The 12,740-nt window shown below is 28.4% G+C and overlaps 2 protein-coding genes across 2 annotated transcripts; one reads left to right on the plus strand and one right to left on the minus strand.

Annotated features, from left to right (window-relative positions):
• Positions 1–5,646: 5,646 nt before the first annotated feature.
• On the plus strand, positions 5,647–10,818 carry LOC123293319 (vitamin K-dependent gamma-carboxylase). The gene is made up of 9 exons (XM_044874099.1): positions 5,647–5,809; positions 6,249–6,404; positions 6,792–6,957; positions 8,016–8,201; positions 8,528–8,691; positions 8,856–9,145; positions 9,205–9,342; positions 9,816–10,185; positions 10,385–10,818. The coding sequence occupies exons 1-9, from the start codon at positions 5,647–5,649 to the stop codon at positions 10,816–10,818; spliced, it is 2,067 nt and encodes a 688-aa protein (XP_044730034.1).
• Positions 10,819–11,306: 488 nt separating this feature from the next.
• On the minus strand, positions 11,307–12,617 carry LOC123306012 (COMM domain-containing protein 3-like). The gene is made up of 3 exons (XM_044887872.1): positions 12,464–12,617; positions 12,124–12,401; positions 11,307–11,504 (listed from the first exon to the last, which is right to left on the minus strand). Exons 1-3 carry the CDS (start codon positions 12,615–12,617, stop codon positions 11,307–11,309), a joined length of 630 nt encoding a protein of 209 aa, XP_044743807.1.
• Positions 12,618–12,740: the final 123 nt, after the last annotated feature.

Raw genomic sequence — 12,740 nt, forward strand, 5'->3', positions numbered from 1 at the left:
ATCTATTTGCAAAGTGGTATTTATTCGTAGAACAAAGCATTTATTTATACATATATCATTTCACGGATTGCATATTTATTTTTAATGACTTTTATTACACATTTGGTTTTTGTTACGTGTTTTTTAATAATGTACAAATAGGATCATCACGTGACCATAACATTTTGCAGCTTGGAATGTAAATAGGATCTGTCAATACTGACGATGGAATCGAGGCTAATCCAGCATTGGTTTACTAAAGCTTGATTTGCCAGCTTTGGCCTGATCTTGGGCCTTGACTAGTATTTCAAGTCATGGTTTGCCAACTGTTATCCAAGGCTTGGTCTAGGCTAACAATTCAAATCTTGCTATGTTAGCCTTTGTTGAAGTTGGGGCCAGCAACTTAAGCATTCTAGCGTTTGCCCAAGCCTTGGTCAAGGCTTATGAAACCAAGTTTGTCGTTACTTATGAACCAAGTTTGTTGTTAATTTACATTAATTTTTAATGCAGTTATGTATGCTAGCATGTTAGTATGCTGACACCCAACTATGAAACGATGTTGATACGAGATTGGTCCAATGAATTATTCTTTCATTTATATATGAATTTGTGGCAATAAAAAAAAAAGTTCTCTATTCAGTCGAATTTACGTTTCAAACTTTATTTATGAAACCTATGTATACTAAATTGTATTTTTTAATATGCCTTATTTATGGACTCCGATGGTAATATGTTTATACATTTTATTCTATATGTATTTTTTATTTGAAATGACAGTCAGTTTCTATTGACTGAAAATAAAAAATTCCATAAAATATTTTCACTCAATTCGAAAGTATATTTTGAATTTATTTTTCTAGTTAAACATATAGAATATAAAATATATCCGGTTAAATTTTACTTCCAAAATGTTTCCCGCTTCATGAATTACGAGTCTGTATTACGAATATGACAAACTAGCACATCTCTACTTCAATAGGCGCTACAGGAGACCGTTATGTGTCTTGGTCTCCTCCACAATTTGCCTCGAAATTTTATTACGAATATCAGAAAATGTTCACATCGATTTTCCAATTTACCATCTTTATAAGTAAAGTATAAATCAAAAATAAACCGTGATTCGTGAAAATGATTAAAAAGCTCATTAAACTTAGTAATTAACTGGTTATTAAATTAAATAATACATTTAATAATAATTATTATTATCAGTCAATGTTAATAATCAATTTTATGGTATATGATAAATAACTTAATTTAAAATATTTATTAAACTTGCAACTTCAATTTTAAATAAGTAGTTTTAATTAAGGATTATAAACTTTGTAATAAGTTATGAGATAAATAAATTACATTACAAATCCATAGTATTAGATACAAAAAATATGTATTTATACATATATACAGGGTGTAAAAAAATCAACGGACGAAACAGAAACACCATGTATTCCCTATTTTTAACTTATAACAATTCTCGTCTAATATTAGAAACCCTTAAATTTAGTTTTTTCGGTAAATATTTAAAGAGAAGATAATTCAATTCATATTACAGAAATTTGGGTTCGATGCTAAAAATTTGAAGCTTGATATTCTAGAACTTTTAACGTAAATTTATTTGTAAGTAATAAGCTTAGCAAAAAAAGACCGATAAAAAATTATTCTTCATTTGCAACAACTTTACTTAGGTTTTCCTTTTATTAGCCGAGAAAATTTATAATTTAAAAGCAATAAATAATGAGGCCTTAATCGTTAACGGGGGAGTCAGATGGCAAAATTCCAAATGACTTGACTTCTTAGAACTTCGTAAGGAATTTAACGAATTCATTGAAAATTTAGTCCAGTGATTCAAGTAAATTCATAGAATTTTTCTTCTTAGAACTTCGTAAGGAATTTAATGAATTCATTGAAGATTGAGTTAGTCCAGTGATTCAAGTACACCTTGTACAACAATCTATATTAAACGTCCTAGTTTATTGAAACATTATATAATATTGTACCTACCACAACTAATGGTACCGGGTCTACTTAATGCATATTTGTTATGTATATTATTATGGACCGTTATCTCGTTGATTTTACAAATGAAAGACAAGTTTTTGATGTATAAAAATGAAAAAATTTATCCAGAATATCATTCCAACACACTCAATTCGCCCATTTTCACAATTGTCTTATGAAGCATACTAACTCTTTGAGAAAATCACAAAATAATTTTTCTTGATACCGTAGCTAAAAGTAAGGTCTTTTAAGCTACGACATAGTATGTTTTGGCGATGGGATGTCCCGGCTTCTTCTCGGTTTTTATATCTCTCGGTCATATTGTTTGAAAATTTGGCTAAACTAGAGAAGATAATTTGGCTAAACTTCTAATAAGGGTAATTTTGATCCAAAAAATACTAAAGTCGAGTCTATTTAAGAATTGAATTGATTGGTTTCTGAGATTTCACCTAAAGTCCAGTACGAAAAACCTCATTTTCAGAGCGATCCTGGAGATATCTTGAAAAATATTCGTATAACATAACTTTTAATTTTTGTATAAAATTATATAACATATACTCGTTTGTTCCATTTATAACAAAATAGGAACAACAGTAGGTACAGGATAAAAAGGATAACATAATACACAGGACGCATGGAAGACGGCAGTATTCGGTTACCATAGTAACATATATGAGAGGCGTCGAGCATTTATGCGATGTTCGGCTGTGCGGCAAGAATCACGTATATTTACAAGAAATATTATTTCGTTTGTATTTAAATAGCATTATTCCATCAGTGATGTTGTTAATCGAGTGCTTGATAATATCATTTTTTATTCAGTTAATTACCAAGTTTAATTAATTTTTTTTTTAATTTTAAATACTAATAATTTGAATTAAAACGTTTCACTGTAAGTACTTAATAATTCAACATTAATATATATTTATATTTTGTCTGTTTGAAAATTATGATTTCCATGTGTTTTACTGGGTGTCCTTATACCGGAAATTAAAAAATTTCTCCAAATAGAAAGCCCGGGAATATTTTTCCCAAAATAGATTTTTAGCTTATTTTCAAGAACAATTTTTCTGAAAATTATTCTTGTTTTTAAATTAATTGATATAACTGATCTCTTTTTATAATCTGTTTTCAATCGTGTAATAAAAATGACGAAGGTTCCCAAAGTTTTTGAGCTAAAATCCAACATATGTTGAAGCTTGTATTTGGGTGACTTGTCATATCTTCAAGCTTGAGCTTGTATTAGGATATTAAAATCTGCCAATCAGTTTTTAAACAAGAGTATATTATTCTTTTAAGTAACCGTTCAAAATCTTCAAGTTAAGAAAATATTAGATGCATAAAATTAATGATAACTATTCTTTTATTCTATATTATTATTCTTTTATTCTATATTATAGATACTTTTTATGGATATTCCTAGTATATAGGCTGTTTTTTTAACTAAGCATATAAGCGTGAAACTCGAAGTTAACTCTGTTAAGAGTTTGAAGAATACTTTAAATTAGAAAGTTGTTCTTTAACATTTATTTGTCTGGAAAAGTTTTCTGAAAACCGAATAGTTTGGGTAGAAATTTATACCAAAATCTATTTTTTGTATGTTTTTAATATTTTTTTTTTAAGTGAGGTAGAGAAATCGAAAAAACAGTTTTGGGTAAAACTTTGCAGTTAGTTATAATCTAATCCATGAGGAAAAAGTTTCTAATTTAAAGCGTTATTCATAAAATTAAAGGTCTATGTAAAATGTACCTACGCCAATAAACTCAATATTTTTGCTTGGACCTTTTTTCTCGTTAAATCTTATTTTTCGATTTTCGAACATATGGCAACTTATATAAACCTGCATCCTGTGTACAGGATTATACCGCCTCGAGCGTACCGAAGTCGTTTACCATACTCTTGGACCTGGGCTTACCACTGATTTAGTTGGCTAAGTATATGTTGACGCAGAAATAACGTCGAATTCACGTAATAATGTTATTTTCATTTTTCTTTAGCTGACTACAACCATGTATAAATACCTTAAAGTACTTTTGAATTGTGTTTTCTCGTTTCAATTAATAACTGATCACTCTGTATTAATGTCTCATGAATATACATTATTACATATAGTAATACGGGCTGCGGGTACAATTAATTGAGTTATATAATAAAACTAGATCGGTAGAAGTGGAAAGAGTCAAACATTTTAACCTTTTAATAGGTATATAAAAAATTTTGTTATTTCGTTTTTCATTTATCTTGTTTCCAGATGGAGAAAAGCACATAAAAAATTTTACGACATAATATTTTATTTTAGTTTGTAACACAATTATTTTTACGCGACTAAAATCTCGTATTCAAAGCACACCAAACATTAGTTTTCTTTCTCGATAGTCAAAACAGTGTCGTAGGTACAGGTTTTAATTCGTTTACATTCGTGAAATTTGCAACCCTTCACCATTCTAAGCTACACGCCTGGATCAAAGAAATTTCATAATAATCTCAGTGTCAAATAGGCAGATTTTTGGGTTGAAAATATTAAGCAATAAAGATGCGAGAATAGTTTTCATTGATTCGGCACTTTTTGAAAATAAAGTTTCAAATCACAAAGTGCTAGCGTCTTAGAAGACGATTTCTAACAAGTCATAATTAGGTCATAGTGGTTGATTTTTTAAAAGGCCTAATAACTTTGAGAAATAACGCCAATTAAAAAATTTCTTATCGAATTATTTTCTTTTATGGTCCAAAACGAGGTATACCTTATATATATTTTTATTAATATTATCTTTAGTAATTAAATTTATAAGGGAAAATATTCGAAAAAATAAAAATATCTAGTGTTCGTTAAGACTTCTGGTAGAATTTAAGACAAGGGAATAATAAATTCAGTGGTGGATTTATCAATAAATTCTGGATTTTTGGATAGAACTGCTGCTTCTTGTAAATTAACACACTGTTCTTAAATGCGCTACTCTAAAGTTCATTTCTCTCCAAACCATTAGGTTAATCAAAAAATTCAAAATATTTGGAAGAAGAAACAATCGTTATTCAAATTCCACTCAAAAGACAAAAATGTATCGCTGTGAGCGTAGCCAGTATTATCCACTGGCTACAGTAGATATTTTAATACAGCTAACGAAATAAAACAGTCGGATGAAAGTTTCTTATTTATTCAAATTCTGGCAGAAATTTTGAAATGCCTTTGTTGGAAAATATTCTTTTACAAGCTTTTCCTCTACTTTCAAAAAACATTCCAATTCTGTAATGTAATGTACTTCATAAGATACAAAAGCCGCCACTGTTTGTACGTACACACGCACTAACAAAGTTCATTTAGAATAATAAAAACGTTAATAATTTATTCTAATAGTTTTTAAATCTTGATGAAGTCTAATTCTGACAATAAATAATTTTACATGAGATTTATATTAGCTGTGGTTCTTGTTACTAAATGATAGTTCAAGCATTGAAATGAGATACAATTAATAAAATGCAATATTTCATTGTCTTCAATAATAATATCGGAATACATATTATGGTGCCCTAAGCGATAACTTTTCAATAATAATATTGTGTTCTATTTCTTGTTAATTTTTTTCTCTATTCTATTTTTAAAACATTAAAAAAAAAAACATTTAATTATGTTGCAGTATTTATAATAATTTTTCAGAAAACGAACAGACACGAAATATGTCAACCACTAAAGTTAAACAGGACCAAATTAAATCAAAAAGTTTTATGGAAAAAGTATTTGGATTTAGTTGGAAAGATGTTAGTTCATTCGAAAATTTGGTTAAATATATGTATCGACCGACAGATCCATCCAGTTTAGGAATTATTCGATTTTTTTATGGTAAAAATTGTTGTTTAATTGTTTTGCGCATGATCGATTATTTGTTTTAATTGTTGGCTCTTAACATAATCAGTTTCTGCCAGATACCTATTTGTCAGTGGGAACACCGACCTTTATCAAACAATTGCGGTATCATTCCGAATGTAGATATTGTTTATTTACAATTTTTACGTGCTCATCAATGGTATCACGAGTACTCTAAAAAGTTCGGTATTACTATTGGCAAGCATGTGACGGAAACTGCACAAACCAATAACGAAATATATTCGAAAACTACTTCTAAATAAGTAGAAATATTGGTTCATTTTCAAGAAGAATCAAACGTATATTATTCTGCCATCAATCTTCAAATCAGCATTCGATTTCTTCAATTTGAAGTAATTTTTGACTTGAAGAATGGAGAACAATAGTGTAAATAGTTATAATTGTTTTTTTGTAGGTTTATTAATGCTATTAGACATTTCGGAAGAACGTGGTGGTGCTGAAATTGATTTACGGTGGGGAGAACCACGTGATTGTCATTTTCCATTAATTTCATATATACGACCAATGTCGCTACCGTATATGGGATTAGTTTACGGATTTCTATGGCTAGGTATGTAAGTTTCAGAAGTAGTTTTAGTAACAAATTTTGATTATATTCACCACGATTTCAATTGGTCGCCCCCGTAATTTCTTATCATTAGTATTTTCAAACTCTGGGTGTTGGATTCTGAAATGTTGCGATGCGGTTCTGTAAATTTTCATCTAGTGAAATAAGAACTTTTCACAGGAAAAGGTTCAAGAATAACGAAATAGTTACTAAGCAAAATTAATCTTTTTTGGGATTAACGTTAAGATATGGAACAAATAAAATTATTTAAGCTCTTCTTTTATTAAATTGTTTTAATTGCCCGGCGGCCAATTAAAGAAAATAAATTATTATTTCGAGAATTTTTTATTAAATGCGAATTAATATTTTTTTTTAATTTTTATTTTAAAGGTGCCTTGGGTATAATGCTTGGATATAAATTTCATCTAAGTACTACAATATTTTTAATACCATATTGGTATTTATTCTTAATAGATAAATCATTTTGGAATAATCATAGTTATTTATTTGGTATATGTGCCATATTATTTGTAGGAACAAAAGCCAATTACTATTTGTAAGTAAAAATTTGTCTACTGATTTATTTATAGAGACCAAAAAATGATCAAACAAATATTTTTTTTTTGTAAAAAAGTAGAAAAAGTTTATAGAATTGTCATCCCAAAACGGGAACATGTGTTAATACCTACATAAAAAAAACTACCGAAGTAATAATGAAAAATTGGTAATAAGGTTTTAAGTCTTGAACAGATTTGTCCTTAAAAAATTTTCTGAAAAATAATAAATGATAGTGCATCTAATTTCGTTTCACAGATATCTAGGTACTCATACGTGCTCTTGATCTGGGAAGATAATTCTTTATCATAAATAATATTGAACTTCACCAAGTAAAGTTTTCTAAAATATATAATTAAATATAAGTATTTATTAAAATGAATAAAATATAAGAAAAGAATTCACAGATTACAAACGTTATTTAGGCAAAGTGTGCTATGTTCGTGACGCAGTAAATATACACATGCATAATTAAAGTTATTACATTACACATCATATTATATTTACGAAAATTTTATTTCGGGCGTTTTTGTTTCTCTTTTAAAACTTTGTATCTTTCAAATTATTATGAACAAATAAAAATAAAAACAGTTTTATAATATAACTTATCTGCGATCTTTCCATTTTTGTCAAAAAAATTTTTTGGTCAACATCTCAATGCTAAAAACGTGAGGCTTAATTAATGTTTATCTATTTCTAAAAAATTATTTTGTTCCAAATTTTTCAAAATATATTTTTTGTTTTTTGCAAGCTTTGACTCTTTATGGGAAATTTATAATAAAAATATTTTACCTAAACATATTGAATTGATATGACGATAGTGGCCTTATAACCTTTATTCATCGAAGTTTGAATGTGGAATATTTCGAAAACTATAAATTCTAAGTTTCTTATCATTCAATTAATCTGTTCAGTGATGTAGAAATAACGAGATTAAAATTACGTCATTTATCACAACTTGAAATATTAAGAAATATATTTTTATGCAAATTTCCAAAAAGATAAAAAAATACCAATAGTAGATTACGACCTAAATTTAATAAATTTTTTATTTTTCAGTTCTATAGATGGATTGTTAGATAATAAAAAAAGAAATGCAGAAATTCCATTTTGGAATTATTTCATTTTAAAAACACAATTTTTCCTGTTATATTTTTTGGCAGGTTTAAAAAAAACTGATGTCGAATGGCTGGAAGGATATGCTATGACAAATTTATCAAGGCATTGGGTATTCGATCCCTTTAAGTGAGTACCTATATGTACCTAATTAATAAAGCCGCCGGTTCACAATTATTTAATTAAGGATAAACTCAAAATAAAACGAATTATCGTAGTTTGAAATAATTGATTTTCAACAAAATTTTTGTGATTTTTACGATTTTATTTCTACTTAAAAAAATTTCAAAAAATCAAAAAGAAAATTTTTGCCTTGGATTTCTTAGACTAATTTGGATCAAAAGTAGTCATTCTATAAATTCAACTTTATTTTTTGTAAATTTAATATTTTGTGAGCAGGACCTTTTCCTATTTTACTGTTGTAAATAATTATTAAACATTTTAAACTTTTTCAGATTATTTTTAACAATAGATCAAATAGATTTTTTAATTGTCCACTGGTTTGGATTTATTTTTGATCTAACTGTTGGATTTTGGATGCTTTTTGATTTAACTCGACCATATGCAATGATATTTTGTGTTACTTTTCATTTTATGAATTCCCGTCTCTTCAGTATTGGTAAAATATTCCTTTCGTTGTTATAAGGCCATTTTCTTATCAAAATTTAGTTTCGATGATTATACATATTAAAAAACAAAAATCCTTCAATATCACCGAAACTGAATTTCGATAAAGAAATGATAAGATCTTAATAATTAGTTGATTTACTTTCATAATTTCAGGAATGTTTCCATATGTTTGTTTGGCTACATTGCCACTATTCTGTTCCGTTCGATGGCCAAGGAAACTTGAATATAAATTTAAGAAAATTATTCTAAAACAAAAAACACCGGTGGTCTCGAAACCCCAACCAAGCAAGGCTTGTATTTACGACAAAGAAACAGTAAATAAATTTAAGGATAAAATTGAACTAAAATCAGAAATTTCGTGGAAACATAAATTGGTCGTTTGTCTATTATTGACACATTGTGGTCTGCAATTATTTTTACCATACTCTCATTTTATAACCAAGGTATATGGAAGTTTATGCAATACTCATTACAGATTTGAAATGAACGCGTATTGTTTTAGGGTTATAATAATTGGACAAATGGTCTTTATGGATATTCATGGGATATGATGGTTCATGCTTGGGATACGATTTTAGTAGTTGTTAAAGTTGTGGATAATAAAAGTGGCCGTGAACATTTTTTGGATCCTGAAGCTTGGGTATGTTACAAAGAAATATCACAGTTTTAAAAAATTACAGAAAATCTACCTTAGTTACTCTGTTATACAAATTATGTTCTCAACCTTCTGATCAAAAATTAGATCATTCTGATGAAAAATTCTCATGGCCACAAAAATTTTTAACGAGTAGTTTTCGAGCTACGAGCAATCAAAGCTACATTTGGGTAGATTTGTAAAGTCAGTTTCACAGAAACCCATTTTCCTAGTGATATACAAAAACTATAATAAATTCGTAGCTTTGATCGCCCGTAGCTCGAAAACTACTGGTTCAAAATTTTTGTGGACGTGAGAGCGTTTGATCAGAAGGATCCAAAGAACATTTTAGAATGAGTTGGAAAAAGTTTTAGAGAAAGCCATTTTCCTAACTAATATTTCGGGGTCCTTTCGTTCATGCAACAGAGAAAAAACAAATCCGGAAAACAAAATGTTTTAACTTATTTTTTTAATTTCAGACCTTAAACGATCGATGGACCAAACATGGCGACATGATGTATCAATATGCACATTGTTTAAAAGATAATTTAATCGCAGAATATCGTCAATTGGACGAAGTTAGCAAAAACAATCCAAATTATTTAACATCGGAGAATGTATCAATTTACATAGATGTTTGGTGTTCATTAAATGGACGCTTCCAGCAAAGAATGTTCAATCCAAATTATGATCTATTAAATGTTAATTGGAGTCCATTTAAACCAATTGAATGGTTGATGCCATTACTGACGGAATTCAGTGGATGGCGAACCGATTTAAATGAAATTCAGAAACATGTTTATTCATGGTCGAATTATTCAGATGTGATTTTTGTTGCAGACTTTCCAGGTAACAGCATTCAAGTATTAAACCTAATAATTTGATTATCGTTAGAAATAAAAAATTAAGAGACTTATTACTATCTTTGACCTTTTACTCTCTTAGACCTATATCCCCGAAACTAGCCGCCCAAACATGATACAGTTCGTTTCAAGAAAATCGATGACATACACAAAAATTTTGCTAATCGATTTATATATCTTTCTAGGTTTATATTTAGAAAATTATATCTCACCAGATTTGTCAAATGTCTCATTAACGGTATTAGAAGGTGAAGTTTTCTTCGAAATGGAAGACCCTAAACGCGCCCAATCAATTGGCAAAAAACTATACAAAGGTCAATCGATACCAATACATGCTGGCGACTTCCATAAAGTTCATACAACATCAACAACACCAGCTTCCTACATGTACACTTATATCAATCAAACTAAAATGGAAGCTGATTTATTGTCAAGTCATCAGACAAGTACGATAATTGAGGATCAAAATTATTACCCAATGAAATCCCCATTTCCTTTAATTGAAGATGTCAGCTTACGTATTGAAAATATGAAAACTATGTTTCATGTTATAATTAATTCTATTTTACATGTTTTACATGGAGTACCAATGGTTCGAAGAGTTAAAATATATGATTAGTTAGCAAAAATACAATTGTGTTTCATTAATCCTTACGCAACTTATGTTTTTATTCCAATTTTTTTGATCCTTAGTTAGGAAAAACAAATGAAGATGCGTTTCTCAATGCTCCGCTTTCTGATAGTTTTTCCTATGGCAATAGCTACCAATGAACGCTCCTTTTCAATTATGCGCCGTCTTAAAATATACCTTAGATCGACAATGTCTGAAGATTGGCAAAACAGTTTTGACTTGCTCAAAATTCCTTACAATATAAAAGTCAATGCGAACAGAGTTTTTTCTGTACCTCGCAGAATTAAATTATTTCAAAGTAGTGATAGAGTATCGTGATTCGACCAAATAAAATCGAAATCTCTTACTCGAAAAAAGATTTTCTTGTTTTTATTGACTTTATGATGAATGAATTTTCTGAATAAAATTCAAAATAACAATTTCTATAAATTTTATTAAAAAAATATTGCATATAAAATATTTATTATCTATTCTTCTTATTGAGTATTTTCTGTTAATTTTTCAACATGATGGCAAATATCTTTTAGCTTAGAAACTAAATCAGTTAACTCTAAAACATCGCAACTGAACGATATATACGTTGGTTCATTTTCATTTGTTTCTGGATTATATTTTAAAGCTACAAGACGTATTCGATAAATTGCATCTGTATCGACTGAAGCAGCTTCTGACGTCTACAATATTAAAAGACATAATAAATAATAGCTCCAAACGTTACAATAAATTTGAATCTGTTAGCAAAATAGACCTTTTTCACATTTTTTTTCTTTTTTTTTAAATGAAAGTAAATGTCTAGATAAATGGGTTAATTTTTTTCCCCGATTTTTTTGAAGCCATATGACCGAGAAAACAGACAATGAAAATCATTGAAATTCAAATTGGCGAAAACGATCCGGAAGCACACGATGTTACACGAAGGTTGGTTTGACGTCATTTAAAGTTGATAATAATGATATATTAATACAACTGTTGACACTGTTTTATTGTCATTGCTTGTCAGATTCACATCATAGATCATGTGTGCGGTGGAGCCAAAAAAAAATCGTTTTAAAATATTTCAAATATTGTGACTTTTTAACAATTTTTTTCATAGTGTTTTTATTGCTAAAAATGCGTAATTATTGAGTTACAGGCTCTACTCGACCTATATTTTCATTAAAAAATTATCAAAAATCATTTCTATTTTTCATGAAAAAGGTCTATTACACAACAATAATTTATGATAGCGTGTGTAGGAATTTTCATATAGTTAGTTAGCTCAAGATTTATCTAATATATAATAATGTTTTTTACCTTTACAATACAATCTAATTTCCAATTAAGACCTTTTAACATAGGTTCAGATAATATTGTAATAGCGGATAGCTTCTTTTGGACCGCCGATTTAGATTCATTACAAAACTTGGTAATAATCTGACCATAACTCGTATTTAACTTTAATGTTTCAGAACAAAATTCTTTCAAATTTTCTTCTGTTAAATCGTATCGAGCATTTTGAATTATTAAATCCGATAAAGCTGCATATAATTCTTTAACCAAATCTGGTTTTGATGAGGTAATACTTGAAACACCTAAAAAATAAAATCCGATTACTGTAGCACACTCCTTGAAATATGTTTTTGTGATAACTTACTGGCTAATTTGTGTGGAGTTAAAATATTTTTTAATGCTAATTCTAAGATATCATTTAGTAATTCATTAGGAATTAGATTTGTCTGTTGTAATAACATTAAACTATTTTTTATTTGTGGGCTTATTTCAATACCAGATTGTATTTTAGACTCCATGTTTACTTTTATTTGACTTACAATTACTGGAGTACATTCTATTAAAAGTATCAATCGGATATACAGAGAGGAGATCTTAACAGTAGTTTAAAAAAAAACTGATAGAGGGATTACAATAGAAAT

The sequence above is a fragment of the Chrysoperla carnea genome, chromosome 1 (assembly GCF_905475395.1).
Source record: "Chrysoperla carnea chromosome 1, inChrCarn1.1, whole genome shotgun sequence".
In the NCBI taxonomy this organism is placed as follows: Eukaryota; Metazoa; Arthropoda; class Insecta; order Neuroptera; family Chrysopidae; genus Chrysoperla; species Chrysoperla carnea.

What these genes read in the sequence shown, in the direction of transcription:
- LOC123293319 (XM_044874099.1), top strand. Translation starts at nt 5,647, where the DNA reads ATGTCAACCACTAAAGTTAAACAGGACCAAATTAAATCAAAAAGTTTT. An exon ending in TTACGGATTTCTATGGCTAG is followed by an intron (nt 6,405 to 6,791) that starts GTATGTAAGTTT and finishes TTTATTTTAAAG; the next exon opens with GTGCCTTGGGTATAATGCTT. An exon ending in TGGGTATTCGATCCCTTTAA is followed by an intron (nt 8,202 to 8,527) that starts GTGAGTACCTAT and finishes AAACTTTTTCAG; the next exon opens with ATTATTTTTAACAATAGATC.
- LOC123306012 (XM_044887872.1), bottom strand. Translation starts at nt 12,617, where the DNA reads ATGGAGTCTAAAATACAATCTGGTATTGAAATAAGCCCACAAATAAAA. An exon ending in AACTCCACACAAATTAGCCA is followed by an intron (nt 12,402 to 12,463) that starts GTAAGTTATCAC and finishes TTTATTTTTTAG; the next exon opens with GTGTTTCAAGTATTACCTCA. An exon ending in AATTAGATTGTATTGTAAAG is followed by an intron (nt 11,505 to 12,123) that starts GTAAAAAACATT and finishes TTAATATTGTAG; the next exon opens with ACGTCAGAAGCTGCTTCAGT.